General features: G+C 36.9%; 4 protein-coding genes, 1 non-coding gene and 1 pseudogene across 6 annotated transcripts; 3 read left to right on the forward strand and 3 right to left on the reverse strand.

Annotated features, from left to right (window-relative positions):
• Positions 1-578: 578 nt before the first annotated feature.
• Positions 579-4,190, forward strand: LOC145598092 (disease resistance protein RGA2-like). The gene has a single exon (XM_081654398.1). The coding sequence runs from the start codon at positions 579-581 to the stop codon at positions 4,188-4,190; it is 3,612 nt and encodes a 1,203-aa protein (XP_081510524.1).
• Positions 4,191-7,492: 3,302 nt separating this feature from the next.
• LOC145599165 (uncharacterized) lies at positions 7,493-8,093 on the reverse strand (the record flags this gene model as incomplete). The annotated part of the gene is made up of 1 exon (XM_081655575.1): positions 7,493-8,093. A coding segment is annotated over one exon (558 nt), but the record flags the coding sequence as incomplete, so codon positions are not given.
• Positions 8,094-8,771: 678 nt separating this feature from the next.
• TRNAC-GCA (transfer RNA cysteine (anticodon GCA)) lies at positions 8,772-8,843 on the forward strand. The gene has a single exon. It is a non-coding gene; the product is annotated as a tRNA-Cys (tRNA).
• Positions 8,844-10,402: 1,559 nt separating this feature from the next.
• Positions 10,403-14,101, forward strand: LOC145598093 (putative disease resistance protein RGA3; annotated as a pseudogene).
• A 796-nt stretch (positions 14,102-14,897) lies between these two features.
• Positions 14,898-17,763, reverse strand: LOC145598094 (aluminum-activated malate transporter 12-like). 2 transcript variants are annotated; one of them, XM_081654400.1, is made up of 6 exons: positions 17,267-17,763; positions 16,988-17,128; positions 16,620-16,679; positions 16,007-16,119; positions 15,769-15,912; positions 14,898-15,668 (listed from the first exon to the last, which is right to left on the reverse strand). In XM_081654400.1, exons 1-6 carry the CDS (start codon positions 17,574-17,576, stop codon positions 14,988-14,990), a joined length of 1,449 nt encoding a protein of 482 aa, XP_081510526.1. In that variant the 5' UTR covers positions 17,577-17,763; the 3' UTR covers positions 14,898-14,987. The 2 variants fall into 2 exon arrangements, with proteins under 2 accessions (XP_081510526.1, XP_081510525.1); XM_081654399.1 differs by having other exon boundaries at positions 16,620-16,892.
• A 1,867-nt stretch (positions 17,764-19,630) lies between these two features.
• LOC145598675 (MND1-interacting protein 1-like) lies at positions 19,631-25,240 on the reverse strand. The gene is made up of 2 exons (XM_081655056.1): positions 23,228-25,240; positions 19,631-20,327 (listed from the first exon to the last, which is right to left on the reverse strand). The coding sequence occupies exons 1-2, from the start codon at positions 24,917-24,919 to the stop codon at positions 19,821-19,823; spliced, it is 2,199 nt and encodes a 732-aa protein (XP_081511182.1). The 5' UTR covers positions 24,920-25,240; the 3' UTR covers positions 19,631-19,820.
• Positions 25,241-25,461: the final 221 nt, after the last annotated feature.

The raw sequence follows: 25,461 nt of genomic DNA on the forward strand, positions 1-25,461 counted from the left end.
ATGATCCAGCCATAATTGTCCCAAGTCCTCTGTTCAGTACCTTGCATAATGTTGCCCAAGAAAGCTAGAAATCATCTAAGCACTCGCATACAATTTTGTTTTCTGAAAATGAAAATCAGGCCTTGTTCATTTTCTCTGTGAGATTTAAAGTATTGAGGTCTTCGTCAGTTATTAGTTTTGTTGTCAGTTTTCAAAATGAATACGACTACACCAGTAGGCAGTAGCATAAATACGACTTCTAACTAGTATCAAGTTCACCGCTTTGAACATGGTTAGGCCCTTAAAAATTCATTTTATTGAATCTCAAGTCAACTGTAGGTATCCATAAAAAATTCCATTCAACATATCACGTCAACAATTCGAATTATTCATCAAAATACTAAGAAATGTTACACACTTACACCGTAGTCTTCACACTATCAAGACCCGGACCACTTGACCATGAATGGAATTGATTAGTCAACTCCTTACAATTTTACTAATACAGAAGGCCTACATTATCATCTTCAAGTCCTTGATCTTTCTTCACAACGATTCACTAAAAATAAATTCTGATTTCTAGAGAGAGAGAGAGGCAAATGGCTGAAGCAGTACTGTTTGGCATTGCAGAGGAAGTCCTAAAGAATCTGGGATCAACTGCTGTTAATGAGATTGCCTCGGCATGGGGCTTCAAGGCTCGGCTCGAGAAGCTCAAGGACACCATCAACACTATCAAAGGGAAGCTGTTGGACGCTGAAGAGAGGCACGCTGATAATCATCCTGAAAGCCATGCTGTTCGTGGTTGGCTACAGAGGCTTACCACTGTTGTCTACGATGCTGATGACTTGTTTGATGAGTTCGTTACCATTGCCTCACGACAACGGCTCATTGACGGAAACACAATGCGTAAGAAGGTACAAACATTCTTCTCCCGCAACAATCAGATAGCCTTTGCCTTCCGTGTTTCCCGAAGGATTAAAAAAATTCGGAAAAAGGTTGCTGACATTGTCAGTGATGGTACACAATTTAACTTTGTGCCCTGCTCTAACAAGGTAATGGGTAGGCCAATGAGCGATCAGACTGATTCTTTTGTTCATGTTGAGGAAGTTATTGGTAGAGAAGATGATAAGAAAGTCATCATAGACATGCTGCTTGCTTCTTCTTCAACTGACGACGAGCACAAGCAGAGAGACAAGATGCCCTCTGTCATCACAATTGTGGGAATGGGGGGTATGGGAAAGACCACTTTAGCTCAACTCATATATAACGATCATCAAGTTAAGGAGTGCTTTGAGATGAGATTATGGGTCTGTGTTTCAGAGAGCTTTGATATTGAGGACATCACTAAAAAGATCCTCAGGTCTGCAACCAACACAGAGATTCCAGAGTTAGATATGGAACAGCTACAAGGTCGAATGCGGGAAGAGTTGGGTGATAAAAAGTACTTACTTATCCTAGATGATGTTTGGAATAATAATCGTGAGAAATGGTTGAAGTTAAGAGCTTATTTAAAGGTTGGTAGAAAAGGAAGTAAAATCGTGGTAACTACTCGATCACGGGAGGTGGCCGAAATAATGGGAACTTTTCCTCCACATGAGTTACACGGTCTATCTGAGGAGAAGTCTTGGGAATTATTTAAAAATATGGCATTCATTGAAGAAGCTCAACAAAATCCACAACTAGTGGAGGTAGGCAAGGAGATTGTTAAGAAGTGTGGGAAACTTCCTTTGGCCATAAGAACTGTAGGCAGTCTGCTTTATGGTAAGGAGGAGAGAAAGTGGTTGTCAATCAAGGAAACAAGTCTAGCAAATATACCTGAGAGCCAAAGTGATATTATGAGCATTCTTAGGCTTAGCTACCATCACCTATGGTCACCATTGAAAAATTGCTTTGCATATTGCTCTTTGTTTCCGAAAGACACTAAACTGGACAAAGAAATGTTGAAAGAGCTATGGATGGCAGAGGGTTTCATTATTCCAGAATTCAATGAAAACCAAAGTCTAGATGAAGCTGCAGAGGACTATTTTCAAACTTTGTTGCAGAGGGGCTTTTTCCAGGACATAATAAAAAACGAATGGGGTGCTATTACGGGTTGCAAAATGCACGACTTGATGCATGATCTTGCTCAAGAAGTGGCTGGAGTCAAGTGCAAGGTTGCAAAGTCTGCAGAAAGTGATTTTGATGACAAAATCCTCCACTTGTCATTTGCTTATCATTTGACCTCCTTGCGGGAATTCCCAAATGACATGCTTAATTTGAAGCTACTGCGTACGTTTATTTTGCCGAAGCAAATAAATGATGGGTCTACCTTCAGCAAATTCATATGCCAACATATAACAACGAGGTTTAGCAGCTTGCGGGTGTTGGATCTACATAATCTGAGCCTCAAGAGTTTGCCCAATTCAGTTGGTAAGCTTATTCACTTGAGATTCCTTGATTTATCAAATACACATATTGAAGAACTCCCTGATTCAATCACAGATCTTCAAAATTTGCAAACACTAAATCTATATGGGTGTTTACAGCTTAGAACACTAACAGAAAATATTAGAAAACTTGTTAATTTGAAGAGGCTTGATGTTATAGATTGTTATAAATTAACTCACATGCCATCGGGGTTAGCAGAATTGACTTCGCTGAATAAGTTGCCTAAATTTATAGTAAATTATAAGCATTCTGCAGAATTAAGGTACAAGCCCAACAGTACTGCTAAATTGAGTGATTTAAAGGAACTCGATAATTTGAGAGGTTACCTGCGTATAGAGATCTATAGAGATTTTGAAAAGGATATGGTAGGAGAAGCAATGGAAGCAAAGTTGACCAAGAAACAGGAGCTGACTAAATTGATTATAGCCTTTTTCTTAGCTGATAATGACTGTAACCATGATGAAGCTGTGCTGGAGGGCCTCAAACCGCATTCTAATTTAAGGAAACTTTGGATTCAAGGGTACAAGGGTCAGACGCTTCCAAGTTGGGCAAGGAGGGGTGATTTGTGTATTACTCTTCCAAATTTGGTTGCGATTAGACTTAACAACTGTAGTTGTCAACAAGTCCCTATGTTTAGTCAACTACGTTTCTTGAAGCGTCTTGAGATTATGTCTATGGAAAGTGTGGAATATATGGAGAATGGTGTATGTGGCACTTCCTTGCCATCATCAAATTTGCAAGGGATGCAAACTATATTCTTCCCATCTCTTGAAGTACTTGAGTTGAGGTGTATGAAAATCCTAAAAGGATGGTGGAAAGAAGTAGAAGCAATTGAAAGTACAGATGATTCAGAAAGTACATTGTCACCGGAATTAGTTGGGACAGGCCAAGAGTATGATCATAATCAATCATCCATGCAATTTTGTAATCTCTCAGAATTGGTTATACAATATTGTCCGGAGTTGAAATTCCTGCCACTTTGTCCAAAAGTGGAGGTTTTGACACTAACAGGCACCAGTGAGAGGCTCTCAGTATTGAAGAGGGCAACAACTCTATCAACAACAACCACATCTTGTTCTGGTTCGGGAAAGGTTGATTTGAAGTTGAAGGAGCTGACAGTGGATAATGTGGAAGATCAACTTATGTCCCTCCCTAAACAATGTCTACACCAGCTTTCTTCATTAACTGTTCACTGGGATCGCAAGCTGGTGAACACTAAAAGTCTAAGAGAAGCGTTTGCAACTCTATCTAATTCTCTCCGACGATTGGAATTCTTTAGCTGCAATAGCTTGAGAAGCATATCTCAAGGCCTAGAACATTTGACTGGATTGGAGAAATTGACCTTTTGGAATTGTCCAGAGCTTGAAGTATCGGTAAATGAACAACCAACGCCAAGTAGAGAGGGAGACGAAGATGGCAGAAATATGATGCCATGGAAAGCCTTCAAAACTAATCTTCGCTCTTTGGTTTTTGAAGGACTTAAAAAAATGTTTGGTCTTCCGAGTAGCCTTCAACATTTGACAAACCTCCGTTATCTGAATCTATCAGGAAATAAAGAATTGAGGGAAATTCCAGAATGGATAAGTTGTTTGTCCTCTCTTGAAGATCTGTATTTGCGGGGTTGTCCCAAATTGACATATCTACCAGAAGCCCTTAGCAAGCTCACCTCCCTAAATAAACTCAGTATCATTGAATGTCGAGGATTGACAGAAAGATGTCAATGCCCAAATGGTCTAGACTACCCCAAGTTTCAGCATGTCCCTCTTGTTACTGTAATAGATTAGATTATTTTAGTACTGTTGTCTGTTGGTACTTGGTACTTGATACTCTCCTGCTCTGTATGGTATATTGTAGGAGTGCAGGCTAATAAATGTATTTTCCCTTGGATTTGATTTCATGCCGGAGAACTTTGTAATGCATCTATACTCTTGCCCTTAACTAATTAAGGTCACCTTTGTACTTAGTTAGGGTCACTTTTTCTCTTCTGTATGTAAGATCACTTTTGTCCTTGGTTAGGTTACTTCTGCCTTTGAGTATGTTACTTTTGGTATGGGTCAAACTTGTCTTGGATTGGGGTCACTTTTATCCAAGGTTAAGATCACTTTTACTATTTGGTTGCTAACAATTGTTTATAACACAAGAGCACTCAGACATCTTCCTAGCTACAATCTTAACCAAAATACATCATACCATGAGCTATAAGCAAGCAATACTTATAGTCTACATAAGCTATGTAGGACTTGAACCCACACCATGTACAACTATTGCACATTGCTCTATCATTTGAGCTAATAGCCTTGAAATCAAACAGTTGTACAAGCATTCAAAGACCAACCACATGCAACCAAACAACCGCATACAATACAACCATTTTTATTCAAGGTAGCTAACAAAAGTATTTCTCAACTACATAAGTTTATCTCCGATATACGAGTATATGATTGAAAACCCACATGCAAAAATTAGAAAATGAAACACTTACAGAAGTTGATAAAACAATTTTCTTCTGCTCGTCTGCAGATCCCAAAACCTTTGCCCCTTCTTCTCCAATTGGCAATGCAAAATTGAAAATCACCAAGTCTGCCATAAGCACAAAAATGATAATAAATTATAATCCCTAGAATACTTCATTCTCCGTCTTGCGTCACTTCCATGACCACCTCCCCACCATAATTCCTCTCTCCTTCAACCAAGGTTCCACCCATTACCCTCTTTCTCTATCATCAGATCTACCCAATTATTCCTTTCAATTTTATTTTTTTTTCCTTTTTTTTATCTTCAAACCAAAAATAAAGAGTGGTGGTGGAAGGGTGGTGGTATTTGGAGATGGGTGGTGGTTTCCGGTGAGATTGTGATCCCGGCGAGGGTGGTGGTTTTGATGGGGAAGGTGGGGCTTTAATGGAGAAGGGTTGAAGGAGCAGGGGATTATTACTTATTAAGCATATGGTAAGTGGGGGCAATTAAGTGTGATTATGTGAGTTTGTAGATAAAAACTTTCCATTTATAGTATAGGTCAAATATTGTGACGTTTTCTTTTTAGGAATATTAGTCATCTAAATAAAAATGGAGGAAGTACAATTTAAAAGTTCAATAACCGACAAAAAAAAAATATCAAATGTCCAGTAACAATCAAATCATAAATATCGAGAAACAAATTCTGAAACCGAAAAATCAATTTATAGATAGATTACCTCAATTTTAATCGAAAAAGAAAATCTTCATAACTTCCAAATCTATTGAATTTCTTTCCGCCTTTGAAAAATTGAAGTAGACCTTGATTTTTTGTATTTCTTTTTTAAGAAAGACCTTGAATAAAGGTTTGATATTTGGAGAAATTGCATTTAGTTGATTTATGTAGAGACGTTGTATCGATTGTTGGTTGAAGATTGCAGATTTGAGCGCAAAAATCTGTCACCGCAAATTTTCTCTATTCACCCTGGGTTTGCAATGCATTGTAAGAGTAATTGTTTCCGATTTTTTCATTAACGCCTTTTAGCCCAAATTTTCCTTTTCATATCCGACCAAACCAAACAATGTAAAATAAGGAAAATACTTTTCCTGGAAAAGGTTTTCAACCCAACCAAACAGGGGAAATTCCCCTAAGTTTCCACTTTATTCGCAATATATTCATCAAAATGTTCAAATTCGCCATATGCTATTAAGTTTAACAAAAAATGTCGCCCCATGTCCTAAGTTTTAACTTTCTCTCTCTTTATATCCCTAAAAAGTTTCTCAAAAATTCCTTATCTTTCCTCATAAGTATGGGTAAAAAAAAAAAAGGACATCTTTTATACATCACGTGCATGTCACATGATGGTTAACATCGAAAAAGTGAAGCTAGTGGCCATATTCTAATGTTAAGGTGCATCACAACAAAAGTGACTTAAATATCTCTATCACCACTACAAACATATACAGTCCTTTTTTACACAAAAAAAAAATAAAAGAAAAATAAAAATCAGCTTAATTTTAGTTTAGCTCTTGATTTTCTTCTCTCATTTAGTTTAGTTCAGTTCAGCTTTAATCATTTAAGTTCAATTTCAGCTCAGTTTAGTAAATCAGAACAGACCCTAAGTGTATCCAAGACTTGAAAAGTCGAGAGGAAGGGATTGCTACGGGGCAAATTGTTAGGCTTTTGTTGGGTTTTCTTTCTTCTTCCTCCTATTCTTGTTTAATTTTCATCTCAACTCCAAGTGTCACCAACTCTCGCTTCTCCACCTCCATGCCTCCTTCAAAATATCTCAAGTACTATTTTCCTGCAATATTATCTCTCACCAAAATTAATTTGAAAACCAAAATGAATTTCAATAACTACATGCAAATTAAATCAAAACTAAGTTTTTTTTAGAAAAATCCCCACCATAAAAGAGGAAAAAGAAATTCAACTTGAAATCACTTTCATATACGATTAACTATTTATTATGATAAATGGGATGTTCTTCATCCAATTTGGGCCTGCTTGTTTGCAATAAGTTATAAGGTTTTTCCCCAATCATCCTCGTATTATTAGTTGATTTTCTGCAATTTTTATATTTTCAGTTTTCTGTCATTTTTTTAATTTTATTTTGGTAGTCATTTGATTCCTAATCAATGTTGTTACAGATGGATAGATGATGGAGAGCAAATGAGCAATGACTGGTATGCCTTTTGATACTATATGTATGTACTGTACTGATGTTAGCTACGTTTTAACTTAATATATTGCCCACCGTAACCAAAAAAAAAAAAAAATGAGCAATGACGCCTGTTTTTATAATGCTGCCAACACCAAATCAATAAGGTGAACTATCAATCACCTTGTTTTTTTTTTTTTTGGAAATTGGTTAAGTTAAACTTGTTTTGTTGTTGAAATGTTTTAATTTGTTTAATCTTCTGATATTATACAAAGTGAAATCTGGTATTAGACTAATATGAGTGATATCCTATCTTTTTGGACAATGTTAGAACTCTGAATTAGTGTTAGTAATGCTGTACACGATTCTGCTATAGTGCTATTATTAGTGTTATTTTTGGACACCCATCTAGGACACTATTGAAAATTGTTAGTACAAAGACATAAAGAGCTCTAAAAATGTCTCCATCCCATTATATAATTATGTTGCTGTACAAGGAAGATAATAAACAATACATTAGTATAATTTTGCTATGTCTAGACTGTAGAAGACTTGGACCTCCTCAAGGGTTGTGTTGGGTTCATCCCTGTTGATAGACTCCTTTCCATCAGGTCTCTTAGCATAGGATAACCCCAGCCTAGACTTTGCTTGCCTGAGATCACCTGCACCTGAACTCAGATCAGGTCTTGTAAACACACCCATGACTGGCATTAGGGGTGGGCCAATGAGCAGTCCATCGGAGCCAAATTGTGGCCCCCCACGGGCATAATCGAAAAGGGCAGCTCCACTGCCACCAACTTTAGGTAGTATTAATGGATGAAGATTCCCATTCTCTTGCCAGTAAAAGAGGAATGCATCAAATGTGTCGTAGCAATCATCTGTGCTTCTGTAACCTTCTGGATTGAATACTCCAAACTTAAAGGGCTGCTTGTTTGTGTAACCTATTATAACACAAGGGCCCTCAAAGTCACAGAATTTGTGGAAGTCAATTGCATTAAATCCATTAATGCTTGCTCTGTAACAACATTTCTCTTCCTGCCAGTCAACAAAAGAATTAACAGGAATAAGACCAAATTAAGTATCTGAATTGCTTGTTTAATACTTCCAACAAAACGACACCAAGATTTGACACTAGTGTGACTCTGGATTAACAAAGGTCTAGATGTATGCAATATTATCCTTAATTAGTCTATACATACAGATGATAGATAATACGAAGAGTAGTTTTTTTAGATGTTTATGATTATGATAGGTACATAAAAATGTGAGTTTAAATCTCATATTGCTGCTATATGTTGGAACAGGTAGCCAAAATCCATGTAAGAATAGATTAAGCTGATGTCCACACGAGTACACGACCGTGCCACGACGCCATCAAGTTCAGATCAGACTTGGAGCCTAGGAGGTATATGTGGGTAACTTACTACTCTCCTTTATGCTCTATTATTCCTCTTTTCTCTTAATTTATCATAAGACATGATTGGTTTGATTAGTAAGGAATTCACCGGTTTACCACCTTGGCACCTTACCTTCTTGTTAAAAAATATAAAATTCATACTTCGCGTTATTTTATTTCAATCATTTCATAATAAATTACTGTATATTATTATGAAAGTTTAATGTATTGCCTATTATAAAGTATAATCAAAGTTAATTTACTTTTGCAAGATCTTAGTTTGAAAGTTTCTGTTAGTGAAAGGTATATCGCATAGTCATATTAAATAAATATTTTTCTATGAATGAAACAATAACGGGTCCATAGCTCAGTGGTAGAGCAATTGACTGCAGATCAATAGGTCACCGGTTCGAACCCGGTTGGGCCCTTAAAGGTGAACTTTTTTTTTTTTTTGGCTTTTTTGGCAGAATTTTTATCCCTTTGACAGTTGAAACTCTAAGTCTTTAAGGACTATTAACCACTTCATTTACAGATGATTATGATATTACCAATTGGCGTATCATCACACTTAACAACAATGTCATCCCCTGCCTTAAACTCCTAATACTAAACTGAGCCATCCTACCAAGCTCTTCTACCTCCTCAATGACCCGATCCAATCTAGCAACCGTCTACACTAGCAATGATGCAAAGGCCGCAAATAGTAATGCCTCAGCAAACTCGAGGCGTGTGATGACAATCTTGCTAACATATTTCTGTCTACTCCACCATCCTTCTCTTTAGGTGGAAGACCCTCAATCAGTAGCTTTAAAAACTCCCCTACCATAGTCTCAAGACTCTCAACAAATTTTGCCATACCAAGTTTAAAGACAGACTCTTCTGCCCTACTGAGTGAGTGAAAAAACAAGACTAGAAAATAATTTTCGATTTACCAAAATATTTACTTACTATCAAAGCAAATATTTTCATTTACTAATATATTTACCTACTCTCAATATAAATATTCTCATTTTACATGACGTCTTAACCCCAAGGCCTTTTTTTTTAACACCCATGTAAAAAACCAAATGTAACCGTATAAAAGTGATGGAGGAAATACGGATTATTGAGCCGTCAACTCTCAAGTCATATTTAGATATCAAGTCTTTCGTACAAAGTTAGTCTTATCTTTAAACTCGAGGCCAGGACCTCTTTTCCTAGCATGGAGTTGATTAGTCAACAGTATACTCTTATACAACTCTGTACTTGATTGAGTTATTACAGATGGCCTACATCATCATCTTCAAGTCCTTGAACTTTCTTCACAACCATTCAACTTAAATCACCGAAAAAATGATAATCTTAGCTTGCATAATGTTGCCTCTACATCAACCATTTCACTAAGTAAATAAGACAGCTAGAAATCATCTAAGCACTTGCATACAGTAAAATTTTCTGAAAATGAAATTCAGGCCTTGTTCATTTTCTGTGTGAGTTTTAGTGTCTTGAGGTTGTGAGTTATTAGTTTATGTTGTCAGTTTTCAAAACAAACACGAGTAGCATTAATATGAATTGCGACTAGTATCATGTTCACCTCATTAGGTCACCGGTTTGAACCCAATTAGGCCCTTAAAAAGTTCATTATTAAAAAATTATTCACTAAATATGTTGAATATTCTCAAGTAATTGTTAGATACAGTATACACTAAAATTGACTGATTGCCATTCAACATATCACATTATCAATTTGAATTATTCATCAAAATTACTACTCCGTAGAAAAAGTCAGTCTTCAAACTCAAGGCCGGGGCCACTTGTCCTTGCATGGAGTTGATTAGTCAATATCAATAGTATACTCACTTGTCCATACTAACTTCACTGATTGAATTAACATTAATGGCCTACATTATCATCTTCAAGTCCTTGATCTTTCTTCACAACATTCACTTGAATCATCAAAAATTCTGATATTCTATACCGAAAAAAAGAGCGAGAGAGAAAGAAGCAAATGGCTGAAGCAGTAGTGTTTGGCATTGCAGAGGAAGTCCTGAAGAGTCTTGGATCAAAGGCCCTTGCTGAGATTGCCTCAGCTTGGGGCTTCAAGGCTCGGCTTGAGAAGCTCAAGGATACCATCAACACTATAAAAGGGAAGTTGTTGTATGCTGAAGAGAGGCAATCTGATGATGCTGTTCGTGGTTGGCTTGACAGGCTTACCACTGTTGTCTATTCTGCCGATGACTTGTTTGATGAGTTTGCTACTACTGCTGCACGAAAACAACTCATGGGTGGAAATAAGAAGGTGCAAACATTCTTCTCTCGCGACAATCAGATAGCATTTGCCTTCCGTGTTTCCCGAAAGATTAAAAAAATTCGGGAAAAGCTTGATGACATAGTCAGCGATGGTACACGGTTCAACTTTGTACCCTGCTCTCATGAGGAAAGGAGAGTAATGAAGAGGCCTATGAGAGATCAGACTTATTCTTTTGTTGATGCTGAACAAGTTATTGGTAGAGAGGATGATAAGAAAGTCATCTTGGACATGCTGCTCGCTTCTTCTTCCACTGATGGCGAGCACGCGCAGAGGGACAAGATGCTCCCTGTCATCACAATTGTGGGAATGGGTGGCATGGGGAACAACTTTAGCTAAACTCATATTCAATGATCTTCAGGTTGAGGAATGCTTTGAAATGAGATTATGGGTCTGTGTTTCAGATGTCTTTGACATCAAGGATATCACTGAGAAGATCCTCAAGTCTGCAACCAACAAAAAGATACCCAAGCTAGAGATGGAACAGCTGCAAGGTCAATTGCGGAAAGAAATCGGTGATAAGAAATACTTGCTTGTTCTAGATGACATGTGGAATGAAAATCATGAGAAATGGCTTGAGTTGAGGGACCTTTTGAAGATTGGTAGGAAGGGAAGTAAAATCGTGGTAACCGCTCGATCAAGGGATGTGGCTGAAATAATGGGCACTTTTCCTCCTCATGAGTTACCAGGTCTATCAGAGGAGAAGTCCTGGGAATTATTTAAAAAGATGGCATTCAATGAAGAAGCTCAACAAAATCCACAACTGGTGGAGGTAGGCAAGGAGATTGTTAAGAAGTGTAGGAAACTTCCTTTGGCCATAAGAACCGTAGGCAGTCTGCTTTATGGCAAGGAGGAGAGAAAGTGGTTGTTAATCAAGGATACGAGTGTTGCAAATATACCTGAGAGCCAAAGTGATATTATGAGCATTCTTAGGCTTAGCTATCATCACCTATGGTCGCCATTGAAAAATTGTTTTGCATATTGCTCTTTGCTTCCGAAAGACACTGAATTGGACAAAGAATTGTTGAAAGAGCTTTGGATGGCAGAGGGTTTCATTATTTCTGAAATCAATGAAAACCAAAGCCTAGATGAGGCTGCAGAGGACTATTTTCAAACTTTGCTGCAAAGGGGCTTTTTCCAGGATATAATAAAAAATGGTTGGGGTGCTATTACGGGGTGTAAGATGCACGACTTAATGCATGATCTTGCTCAAGAAGTGGCGGGAGTTAAGTGCAAGCTTGCAAAGTTTGGAGAAAGAAACTTTGATGATCGAATCCTCCACTTGTCCTTTTCTTATCGTTTGACTTCGTTGTGGAAAATCCCAAATGGCATGTTTAATCTGAAGCTGATGCGTACGTTTCTTGTGCTGGAGCAAATATATGATGGGTCTACATTTAGTGAATCAGTTTGCCAACAGTTAATAAGAAGATTTCCTGCTTGCGGGTGTTGGATCTACATCACCTTAGCCTCAAGAGTTTGCCCACTTCAATAGGTAAGTTGATTCACCTGAGATTCCTTAATTTATCTAGAACAGATATTGAAGAACTCCCTGATTCAATCACAGATCTTCAGAATTTGCAAACACTAAATCTAAGTTGGTGTTCACACCTTAGAACTCTACCAGAAAATATTAGAAAACTTGCTAGTTTGAGGAGCCTTGACGTTAGAAATTGTGCTTTGACTCACATGCCATCGGGGTTAGCAGGATTGATTTCGCTGAATAGGCTGCCTAATTTTAAAGTAATTTATGAGCATTCTGCAGGGTTAACGAACAAGCCCAACAGTAGTGCTAAATTGAGTGATCTAAAGGAACTCAATAACTTGAGAGGTGACCTGCAAATAATGATCTACGGAGATCTTGAAAAGAACATGCTAGAAGAAGCAGCAGAAGCAAACCTGGCCAAGAAACAGGGGCTGACCGAATTGAAAATAGACTTTGATCAATATACAGATGTTAATGACTGTAGCCATTATGAAGCTGTGCTGGAGGGCCTCAAACCGCATTCTAATTTAAGGAAACTGGAGATTCAATGGTATAGGGGTCAGAAGCTCCCAAGTTGGGCAAGGAGGGGTGATTTGTGTTTTACTCTCCCATATTTGGTTAAAATTCACCTTTACAGTTGCAGTTGTCAACAAGTCCCTGTCTTTAGTCAACTACGTTTCTTGAAGCATCTTTCCATTTGGTATATGGATAGTGTGGATTATATGGAGAATGGTGTATGTGAAACTTCCTCGTCATCATCAAAATCGCAAGGGATGCAAACTCTATTCTTCCCATCTCTTGAAGTACTTATGTAGTGGGGAATGAAAAAACTAGAAGGATGGTGGAAAAGAGCTAGAGTAGAAGCAATTAAGAATACAAATGATTCAGAAAGTACATCGTCATCTGATTTAGTTGAGGCGGGCCAACAACATGATCAACATCAACTATCCTTGCAATTTTGTAATCTCTTGGAATTAATTATATTCCAATGCCCAGAGTTGAAATTCCTGCCACTTTGTCAAAAGTGGAGGTTTTGAGACTAATTGAGACCAATGAGAGGCTTTCAGTATTGGAGATGGCATCAACAACCGCATCTTGTTCTGGTTTGGGAAGGACGGATATGAAGTTGAAGGAGCTGACAATGGATAATGTGGAAGATCAACTTATGTCCCTCCCTAAACAATGTCTGCACCAGCTTTCTTCGCTCACTGTCGAATTAGATGATAAGCTAGTGAACACTAAAAGTCTAGGAGAAGCATTTGCAACTCTATCTTATTCTCTCCGACGTTTGGTATTCAATAGCTGTCGTAAATTGAGAAGCATATCTCAAGGCCTGGAACATCTGACTGCATTGGAGATTTTGATCTTTTGGAATTGTAAAGAGTTTGATGTATCAAAAAATGAACAACCAACAACAAGTGGAGAGGGAGATGAAATGATGCCATGGAAAGCCTTCAAAACTAATCTTCGCTCTTTGGCACTTGGAGAACTTCCTAAAATGGTGACTCTTCCGAGTGGTCTTCAACATTTGACGAACCTCCGTTATCTGCAACTAAAGCAAAATGAAGAATTGAGGGAAATACCAGAATGGATAAGTTGTTTGTCCTCTCTTGAAGATCTGGAATTGATTTATTGTCACAAATTGACATATCTACCAGAATCCCTTAGCAAGCTCACCACCCTAAAGAAATTCACTATCATAGAATGTCCAGAATTGACAGAAAGATGTCGACGCCCAAATGGTCTCGACTGCCCCAAGTTTCACCATGTCCCTCTTGCTATTGTTAAAGACAAATAGGATTTTTTTTAATTTCACCATTTAAATGTATTTTCACTTTGATTTGATTTTGTGCCGGAGACCTTTGTAATGATTTAAAGGGTTTTTTTTTCATATATAATTATTATTATCACGTCCTCATTCTGTTTCAAAATAGTCTTCTCACTTTTGTTTTTGTGTTTTAAAATGATCTTTTCACTTTCTATCTTAATTACTCACTTAATCAAAAAAAAAAAAAAAAATTAATGATCTCAATGTACTTTATTTCAAAAAATGATGGTTTCATTGTATTTAAAGGCCCAAATTGTTCATCATGTTCTTCATTAATTCATTGTTCTTATTTTTCATTGTTAAGGAGAGCCCTACCGAACCAGAACCTCTCACAAGTCCTCCTAGTCCGAGCCCGCACTTTCAAAGTGTCTCTAGTGGGATTTGATGCAAACTTTACCACCAGATCAATCTTTGCTAGGTAACGTATTTTTTATTTATGTATCTTAGGATATCGTAAATTTTTTTTTTAATACGAGGTACTTTCTTAATAAAAAAAATACTTACTCCATCCTACATTTTTTACAGGACAAAAATATTATTAATAATAATAAGTCATACAATATCTATAAGGACTATAACGATTGTTAAAACAATTAATTTAAACGTACTCAAACAAAAACATTATCTCCACTGCTTTAAACATGATGCAAACAATATTTTTCGATGTTTTTGCATCTTTTTAGTTGGAGGCTTTCACATTTTTTATTTTGTCTTATAATTGTTTGTTTCGAAAAATTGATGTCATGAACTCATGATATATGTTGGGGCCTTATAAAAGAGTTTTTTTTTTTTTTTACTATTTTGATGCTCCAAGTTTCACAGACAAAATGAAGTTTACATTTTAAATTTTAGGCCCTTTTTCCACCACATCTGCACTAACCATCAATAACAGCAGACACAATTTCAATAAATTGCATAATCAAGTTCAAATTGATACATACTAAGTACAATCAGTTAGAAAGCATTCTTAGCATTTAATCAAAACCATGAGAAGGCAGATGGTTATTATGATAGCCATTACCAATTGGCTTATCATCACACTTAACAACAATGTCATCCCCTGCCTTAAACTCCTTAAACTGAGCTATCCTACCAAGCTCTTCTACCTCCTCAATGACGCGATCCAACCTAGCAACTGTCTCCACTAGCAAAGATGCAAAGGCGGCAAATGGTAATGCTTCAGCAAACTCTAGGCTTGTGATGGCAATCTTGCTTAATGTAGGCCTTAACATTTTTCTTTCTCCTCCACCTTCCTTCTCTTTAGGTGTTAGAACCTCAGTAGTAGTCTTCTGATCTCGCTTATTCTTCCACTCGAGTAAGGCAGAAGAGTCCGTCTTAAAACTTGGTATGGCAAAATTTGTTGAGGCTATGGTAGGGGAGTTTTTAGAGCCATTGTTGGCAGAAGTTGCTAAGGCAAGAAAGTTGGGTGGAGCAGGGTGGTGGTTATCAAGTGTAGGATTAAGAAAGAGCCGAGGTTGAGATTTTAAGGCAGTATCAAGGTCTTGCAACGCTTCATGGAGATGGTCTGAGAGGATTGATGGAGAGCAGTGACGCCGGTTTTTTATGCTCCTTGCTAGTTCTCTTAGAACTTTTGAGACTTCTGCTGCAAGCCGGAAGCAGGGGTCCTTGAACAATGCGCGAACTGCTTTTGGAGTCTACAAAGGTAAAACATCATTAAGGCTACTTAGAAAAACTTCACCTAGATTAGCATAGAAGGGCTACTCTAGTGATTAATCAGAAATGTAACTGCAGTACCTGTATTTCAGTCTGCAAACATCCGTGCAAGGCAACCACAGTATAGCCAAAATGTCGAAGAACTGCTCCTACCTTAACATACTGCTTCCATGGGAACTGGTAGCAGTACCTGGATGCCCGAGGTTCCCAGCTCGCGTATAATGCCTGAAACAACCAGAATTTGGCAAATAGCTCATCTTAGAAGTAAAAATATGTACAGAGAACTGTAAGCAGCTGTTCAATAAATTACTGTCCTTACCAAGGCCTCATCTGCAGATTTTGAATCCAAAATTTCTTTATAGATTGGATCGTCAGACAAATTATCTTCTTCAGCTTCTGATTTTGAGTCACTGAAGTATTGTTGGACACATGCTGCATCAAAAACAATAGCAAGGTACTTAATGTAACTACTGATCATGCTGATAGAAAGAGCACCTCAAAACTTGACTTTCATTCACATATATCATGTGATCATACACTATTTCCCTGACTAAGACCATGTTGTCTACTACTTTTACGAAACAGGTATACAATAGAAGTTAGTCTTAATCAGTATATTAGTACTTACTACAGTTTAATGAACATCAACTGAAGAGTATAGGAGCCAAGTCATATTATGTTACTTTCGTAAGTCTGTAAAGTGACTTGAAATCTTGGGTCGCTTTTACAAGCCCTGAAGTTATATAAGGGAGAAAGACTTGGCTCGGATACTACCTCAAGTGATCCCGTTTATGTTACACCACAGAAGTTGTGATCTGTTATCAAGCTGCTGTTCTAATCATCATTAATAGCTCACATGAAAGGATGAACACAGATTTTGACATGATTCAGTTATTTATATCATCAGATTCAAGTCTATATTTACTCTTTACCTTCAATAGAGTTAGCAAGGCCCTCAAGTTTGGAGACAGTAGAATTGTGTAGATCTTCCCCTGACCAATGTGGAAAAACCAAGAGACTCATTAAGAGGCAGATCCCACAGCCAATGGCAATGGTATAGAGCCGCTGTTGTGCTATGTGCAGAACATCATGGACACGATAGCTAGACACCGTGATCAAGTTAAATGTCAGCAAAAATATCACCACCCCATAATCATAATTTTTCTTTATATATGGAAAGAATCTTATATATGTAGCTGATGTTCCTGCCAAGTCCAAACCATTAAGGTAAATCATCAACCCAACCACTTTATAAAAACAAGAATGTTTTAACAGGATTGGATAGATGATCATAACCTACCAATTAAAAAAACTGCAAATGCAATGAAGATAGCACGAAAGAGATGGTCAGATTTATTGGCAACAAACTCAATGAAAAACGCCAATGAACCAGCCATAATTGTCCCAAGTCCTCTGTTCAATCCCTTGCATAATGTTGCCCCTACATCAACCATTTTGTTGTCAGTTTTCAAAATTAACACGAGTAACATAAATATGATTTCCAACCAGTATCAAGCACATTATCAACAAACAGACCCTATAATGATGCTATCAAGTATCAAACAAGCAAAAAACTAACCTGCAGTAAACTCGAGAACAACAACAACAGTCATAACAGCCCAGATAGCATTTTGTCCAACATTGTTGAACAAAGGCTCCAATAGATACAACAATGACACCGATGTCAATGACAACCCGACTTTGAAAGCATGGATCACGCGTCTAGGGTCCTCTCTACCAACATCCAAGAATGTTCTGTATACCAAACCTACAAACCTCTTTAACCTCTCTTCATAAAATCCCATCTTAATACCCTTCTCATCCTTCCATCCTTTCAATGAGCTCGAAACCGGACCTCCTGCTTTAGCATCCATGCTATCAATCCCCATACTCAAGTTCACAAAGGAGCATACTTTGCTCCTTAAAGGCTAAGATACAAACAAGAATATAATCAAATGACTAATAATAATGCTCAACTTTGATCTTAAGTAGTGTATATAAATGAATATGTTACTATATAATATAAGGTATAATTATTATATAGGTTTTTGGTGGCAGATTATAGTAGTTTGGAGAGTTTATGGAAGTTCTAGAGTTTTGATGAGTGTCACAAAATATAGCTAGATACAATATAAGGGGTGGTGTAACTTTATGTGAACAATTGAGGGTGATATAAATTATAATGCTTCTTTTCTTATATATTCACATGCATTCTATTAAAAGTATGGTTTGATATGAAAGGATGCTTAAGGTACGGTGGTTGTTTTCATTAGATAGTTACTTATAGGAAAGTCAAAGGGCATGAGAAAGCAAATTTTGTTTTATTATTTACCACAATTGCTAAAGGGATACTACTTCATTCGATTTGTGTTTGGTTCGAGTCAAGTCTAGTTATCTTCATTTATTGGGTACATATTTGTTAAATATACAATTAGTTTTAATATTTTAATCTTTGAGTCGGATCAGGTTAACTAATTTGTGGGACGGAAGAAGTAGTTAACAAGATTTGGAAGTCAAGATGTTGACCGTACGTGATGATAAGGAAAATGATTATATGGATGTTGATTATTATTACCTACGAGTACTTGATTTATTAAGTTATTATTTATTATATAGAGTTTAAGCCAATTTTTACTTGTCAAAACTAATCACGAACTCACGATTACCTACTTTTTTATATCAAGTTTGAAAGTCTCACTTATTGTATGATTATAATTGGTAATAGGTATAGATGTCAACTAGCTGTGAAAATTGTAGACTAATCTCGTTTATTTATACTATTTGGCTTTTATAGCTCTCTGATCTCTACAATAACCAAGCAAGCCTAATCAATTAATCATTCCTTTATGGTCGTATGCATTATTATTGCAGCCAACTATTTTTTTTGATTCATATGAGCCACAAGGGCGGGTACAACGGGGGGCGGGGAAATTCCAGCATATGCTGGGGGCAAGGATCGATCCCGTAACCTCGAAGTTACGAGATGGGAGTGCTACCATCAAGCCAACTCCACATCCTTATTGCAGCCAACTATGGTGGTGCAAGTTTCACGAGTAACAGATATTGACCTCACCTAACACTACTGTTCAAAGTTCAAATTTACCATGAAACAAAGAAGTGAAATCTTCCCTTTTTTTTGCTCTTTTTTCCTTCCTTTTCACTACGCAAAATGGGGATCCATTTATTTTACATTGCGCGATTTATTTACTTGATAGGTACTTATTTGAATTTATCTTTTCTTATTATAACTTAGCTAATTCAAACTTATCAAAACTTATTAAAAATACTTCGTAATATTTAGTTATAAATTGAAATTGATAATCCCTATCAAAACTTATTTCTATGTTTGAGCTTATCATCTAGCATGACCGATGAAATCAATATACTCATCCTGATACTGAATTTCATTTACATCATTAACCTTCACTGACTCCTTCCGAAGATCCTCCAGTTAAATAAATATAACACGCTGCTGAAAATTTGGACTCAACAATACTTCAAATTGACCTAGCCTAACAAAATTCACTGATAACTGGGTTTCCTATAAGATTGAGGCTGAATGGCTAACATATAACAGCCATCTAATACTCAACAATAGTATAGCAAACTCTTTCTCAAACCTAAGCAACCTCCAAGTCTCCAACATCTATTTCTTGGTTAGTGTACTTCCTACTCTAGTACTAAGTATTACTTACAGCAATCATCATCACAAACAGTACTAGTAATAAAGAACAGCAACAAAACATCACTGCAAATATATCGGAATATTATCAAGGCCGAAGAATAAAAGCAATCACAGGCATGCAAAAGAACAGTATATTTTACCACAATTTTGTCTACCAGAGGCTACAACAACTTAGCATCAAAGTATTAGCTTTCCCTTCTTAAAAGGGTTATGTAATATATACCATTTGTGAAGTTTTAAGTATAGTCAAACATCTGGTAGCCATGTCGAATCACCTTCCTGGTGACTTATTTTATAGCATTTCATGCTTCGATAGTTTGAAAACAGAAGCACATAACATGGATTTTCTGCTCCCCACCCCCTCTTATTTACATACATTGTTTCCTGCAGAGTGCACTCACCTGTAGAAGTCCGTGCAGGAAAAATGTTTCAGCCACAAACTGAGTGTCTATGAGCTAGCACCAAAAACGTGGATCTTCTGTTCAATGGGACACCGGCAACAGGGACAAATCGCTTTACCCTTCTTCCCATAATCCTCGCCACAGTCAGCACACATTACTTGATGTGCACAAGGGAGGAACACAACGGAAACTTCCTCTTTCATACAAATCAAGCATTCTCTCTCTGACCCTTCCTTTTCAGGTTCATCCAATTCCCGGAGAAGCCTTGCAATAGTCCCCCCTTGATTTTTTGCTGCTTCAGGGCGTCCTGTAGCAAAAGCATCTGAAGAATCACGATGTGGCTCAATGAGATGTGCACTTGCTTTCAGGCGGGATAGTTCCTGCTCAAGCCTTTGGAGATCATCCTTGTGACGCTGGAAGTCTATATCTATCCTCATGCGCAAGGCTTCAAGTTTTCTCTTGTTGTTTCCCTCTGTCGCTTCCTTGGAACGTCTTTCGTCCTCCACCTGAGTCATCGCATGCTCCTTTTTCTTCACTTCCTTCTTCCACTTCGCCTGTCATAATATACTTGATTTAGTAAATAGATAATTTCAGCTGGAATTATAAGCAGCCAACTAGAAGAGATTGGCATCACCCTTCAAAATATTGTGTACTAGCAATAAACAGCTCAGACACCAGATAAGATTTTAAAATAAGCTACTAATTTGCCACAATTTCTTCCCCTTCGTTTCAAAATCTCTTCCTTCATTCTTTTTTGGGGCTGAGGGGAAGATGATGGACAGGTTAAACCAAAATTATCAAGAAAATAATTAAAACAAGGACAAACAGGTGCAGAAAAACAGATAATAAAGCACACTTACACATAGTAATGTACCTGCAAGTGCATTACAGCTGTTAACTAAAAGCCGCCTTCAAACAAATGCTTGGTTCAGAATTAAATCCAATGAAAAACGTATCACTTAAAACTTGATAAACAAGCAAATTCACATATGATCACAAGGCCAAGTACAGAATACAAGGCGTAAACCTCAATGGAATCATATATAAATGATTCAAGGCTATATCGATTCATCTATAAAGATAATAGTCCCATTCTATGGGAGAAATTACCTCAGAAATACAGTCCTTAATTCTGTCCAACTATTCCATTCAGTTAGTAAACAGGCAATTTTTTTACATAGCTAATGTCAACATTCATCTAAGAACAATGCATGTACATCTTTATCAACTGTATATTAGTGAAGCAAAGCTCAGGAAATTGCAGAATCACATTAAATGAATAATCACGAAAACATACAGAACAAGATTAAAAAATAAAAAAATAAAATAAAATGTAAGTGGGAATAAAGGAAGATAACTGATAAAATAGAGTACTTAATAAAATGGGCTACTTTTCAGTTAAAAAAAAGGAGTGAAAGATTTTTGCAGAAAAATCAGCCATCTTCTTTCTATTCCCTTTTGAGTTGATAAGAGTTAATCAGGAACCCTTGTTTCATAAAGTACAATTCAAGTCTTAGAACACAACATGAAAAATAAATTAGATTCTTAGAAGCATACACATAACATAAACAAACCCTTCCTCTCATTTCTGAAGCATGCAGGATTTTTTTTCCCACAAAAATCAACCAATGCTCAACACCAAAGCAGCAAAGGTTATTGCATAAGTGATTCAAGGCTATAATACATACTTCGTATGATGTATATTTGACCTACTTTACAAGTAAATTGAGCAGCTTACACTTCTGCATCATGTCAATTAATGGAATCTCAGTAACATTAACAGTACACTTTCTCCGTTCTTTTTAATTACAGAGTTTAGACTTTAGCACTATTCTATACTAAGTTTGACCATATCATTTATAAACATATAACAAACGTAATTAAGTAACATGTTACTTTTTTATAATTTTTTTGATGAAAGGTATTTTTTATCATTTTTAAGTGAATTTAAACTAATGCAAAGTACATAATTAAATATATAAATTAACGGTCAAAGTTTTGCGTTTGCGTTAACAAGCGTGATAGAAAAAGTGTTGTGATTAAACAGAGGAAGTACATGACAATAGAATATCCTATATAACAGAACACTTTTATTGTTTTTTTTTTCTGTAATTAGAAAAGATAATGTGAGATGCACTATAGAGAAGATAATACATCTTGGCAAGTACAATCTCCATTTGTTTGGCCAGTATCCTAGCATGCATTGGAAATCAGTGTCATCTGAGTAACTGATATAAAAAGGTAATTCATGAAAAGATTCCCTAAGTGATAGTATGACATCTCACGTGACATAAAATAACCTTTACTATTCCATATCCAAGGTTTAGCTAAGCATTTCATATCAGTAAAATTCATCCTCCCACAAAAATGAAATGCCAGATTATAAACTCCAGATATATTCAATGGTAAGTCAACAAAAGCTAATCAGCAAAGATTATGGTAAAGAAGAGCTTCACCCTTGCTCAGTTCCCACTTCTACCAGAACTCTGGAGGGTGCCACCCATTAAAAATGGCACTGAAATCCTTTATTACTTATGTTCATTTCAAACTAATCCCTAGATCTGAATAAATTTTAAATTTTTTCATGATTTCATGAACAAACAAATTAATCTGAGGGGGATCAAGCCAGCAATAAAGGAAGAATTCTGATCTGAGAGACAGATCACCCTCCCTTTAACCCCACATTCCAAAATCATACCTTGTATTAGATTGAGGCAATGCACAAAACAAAATATCATAGCTCAAAACCCTGAGATACATGCTTGCTAATTCCTGATGGAGGATAGATAATTTCCTTGCTAAATAGCAAAATAAAAAATTAAAAAAAAAATAAAAAATAATTAGAAAAAATACAGAATACTAAGAACAGTTATGAAATTTCCATGTGTAGTATGACCTCCAAATATTATACAGGCCATGATGTAGGGCAAAAGGGTTATGAATTTGGCTTCATAAAGCTAAACAGTTAGAAAAAGAGTACTCCTTCCTATGAGACATATTTCTTCAACCATGACAAACATATATAAACTGGCAAAGGATATATAGTATCAATTTAGCTCAATTGTTAAGTAGAATGGAGAGAAATTGTTAAGTAGAATGGAGAGAAAAAGGTGTAAACAGAACTACATCTAAGCAAATTAGGTCATCAACGTACTGATAGTTTCCTACTCTTGAACCAAGCAGTGACATAGGATATTAGGATGAGACAATTAATTGCATGAAAAAGCGCCATTACGAAACCCATGTCAAACAGATAAGTCCTAGATTCCTAGTTACCCTAGGAAGATCGTCAAGAGAGTCTAAGTAAGCATGGAAGAAAAAAAATTCATCACAGCAGCAGCATTTCACTGATAGAGAGTAACTGCAGCAAAAGTTGACAGGGAAATTTTGTGCACATAAAAACAGCACTTAACAAAAATATAAGCAATTATTACACGTTTAGTCGTTTACACACCTCAGCTTCCTTCTGATCTGCAAGAATCTGCAGATATTGCTGTTGCAAGTCAGCAATCTTCTGTTTTTCAGCAGCAATTTCCTCTTGCATCTTCATTTTCTGTTTCTCCCATGCCAAAAGTCTCTTCAAACACTTCTTCTCTCTCTTAGCAACCTCCAAACAGGTTGTGACTGACTCTGATGCACTCAGCTTAGAAGCCTCCATCTCTGCTCGAATTTCAGCATTCTCAACCTCAAGCTGTCTAACAGCTGCATTGGCACGATCAACCTCACTGCTAGCCTTCCTTAGAGAATTCTCCATTTCAGATAACCTCTTCATGGTAGAATCTTCCAGGGTCTGCTTACCCTTTTTTAACCTCTGAGTCTCCTCTCTCTCAGTTCTCAATATCTTAAGCTCTGTCAGATCACTGCTAAGTTTTCTAGCAGCTTGCATTGCCTTCTGATGAGCCCATTCCTTACGCTCATTTACCTGCTTCTCTAAATCCTTTACTTGATGCAACAAAGTCAAGATTATCTCATCCTTCTGATCCTCTGTAACACACTCTAAATTCTCATCAAGATTCAAATCTTGAAATTTACTCAACAAAGAGTTCACAATGTCTTGATTATTATCATTAGATTCCACACCAGGCTCACTTGGCACATCAGTGGCGGGTGCAGTTTCTTTTGTTGAATCACCACTAACTACAGAGCTGGTGCAAGGTTGAGATTGCATTTGTAGCTTCTGCTTGGAGCGGAACCCAGCAGCAAAGGCTGCAACATTCCTCTTCAACAGGGACTTCATCGAAGGACTGAGATTAAACCTCTTAGCACAATCAATCTCTCTCTGAATGCTAGCTTCTGAATACGGGAAAAAGCCACCAAAATCATTACTAGGAAGCTCTGAATTGGGCCCATTTCCAAAACCCCAACCCCCATGGAACTTACACAACCCAGGGGGGACACTAACTCCAGAACCAGAGGAGTTGGTACTAACACTTTCCACATTGCTCACTGCATTACTAGGTGAAGAAAGCATAGGAATGTCAATAGTACTCGCCCGACCCACATGAAGATCACTCATAAGGAGGCACCACATTGCATCCCCTCGACTCAAATTGGGACGAACTTGCTGCAACAAACAAACCATACCCGCAAGGGAATACTCTTCCAAATGCCTCAAATCCGTAAAAATAAGCTCGGCCTCCTCATGACCCCCATCATTTCCACAACACCCACTATTCAAAAAAGCCAATGAATTATGCAAGATATTAGTCAGCACATCCATACCCCCATAGCAATGTCCATTCTTCAACACTGCTTTCAATGCAACCTCCTCATCATACCCTAAAGAAACAAGCTTCGAAAGCGCCTCATTGTACAAAAACTCCAATTGCTTCAACAAAATCTCCTCTAATTGTTCCTCAGTACAATACCCCCATCCACAATCATCAAAACTAGGGTTCTGGGGATTACTAGAATTTGGGTTATTATTAGGGTTTGAAACAGCATTTTGCATAGAATCATTAAAACCCATGTTATACGCCCATGGTTTAAACCCAGATTCAAGCATAGACTTAGCCAGTGCAGAAGTTCTATCATTAAATAGAGTTTGATTATGATGATGAAGATTATCAACATCTGTGTTTGTGGGTTTCATTGATCTTGATCTTCTACTTGTTCTAATGTGTTTTTCCCTCACAGTACAACCCATTTTCAACAACAAATTTTATGCTTCAAACCCCACTAAATTGACTGAGATTATAAAGATTCAATTAAAAAGAAATAAGAAAGATACAATTTTTTTGTAATCTATTCTAATTTGATACAAGATTGAACGAAATTAAAGGGGAAATTTCAATGAAAAGGGGGAAATTGAGAAATTAACTTAGGGGGAAATTCAATCGAAAGGGAAATGAATAAATGAACGAACTCACAGATGAGAGGATTGAAGATCGTAACGTCAATTAAATTTGTGTGGTCCGATGTTGTTTGCTGTAGCTGCGCATGAACAGAACCCGCAGTAGTGTGTGAGGGTACCAAATACCAATGACTACCAATGACAGGGAATATTTATATATACTTGGTATAAGGGTTCATAATAGGGGTTGTAAATGTTGTCATAAGGGTTGTAATGAGGCATCGAGAAATTCACCTACTAATTTTGAGGTTACACATTCGAGCATTGATCGATAAGAAGCAATAAGCATTGTTTAATAAGGTAATTTATCAATGGTTAACTCACATTTATGACTC

This window comes from Chenopodium album, chromosome 20 (genome assembly GCF_948465745.1).
Source record: "Chenopodium album chromosome 20, dcCheAlbu1.1, whole genome shotgun sequence".
NCBI lineage: Eukaryota > Viridiplantae > Streptophyta > Magnoliopsida > Caryophyllales > Amaranthaceae > Chenopodium > Chenopodium album.

Coding starts and splice junctions, on each gene's coding strand:
- LOC145598092 (XM_081654398.1), top strand. CDS start 579: ATGGCTGAAGCAGTACTGTTTGGCATTGCAGAGGAAGTCCTAAAGAAT.
- LOC145598094 (XM_081654399.1), bottom strand. CDS start 17,576: ATGGGGATTGATAGCATGGATGCTAAAGCAGGAGGTCCGGTTTCGAGC. Junction 16,893..16,987: donor ATTTGCAGTTTTTTTAATTG/GTAGGTTATGAT, acceptor TGGACTTGGCAG/GAACATCAGCTACATATATA. Junction 15,669..15,768: donor GTTTGCAGACTGAAATACAG/GTACTGCAGTTA, acceptor TTACCTTTGTAG/ACTCCAAAAGCAGTTCGCGC.
- LOC145598675 (XM_081655056.1), bottom strand. CDS start 24,919: ATGGGTTGTACTGTGAGGGAAAAACACATTAGAACAAGTAGAAGATCA. Junction 20,328..23,227: donor CAGATCAGAAGGAAGCTGAG/GTGTGTAAACGA, acceptor ATATTATGACAG/GCGAAGTGGAAGAAGGAAGT.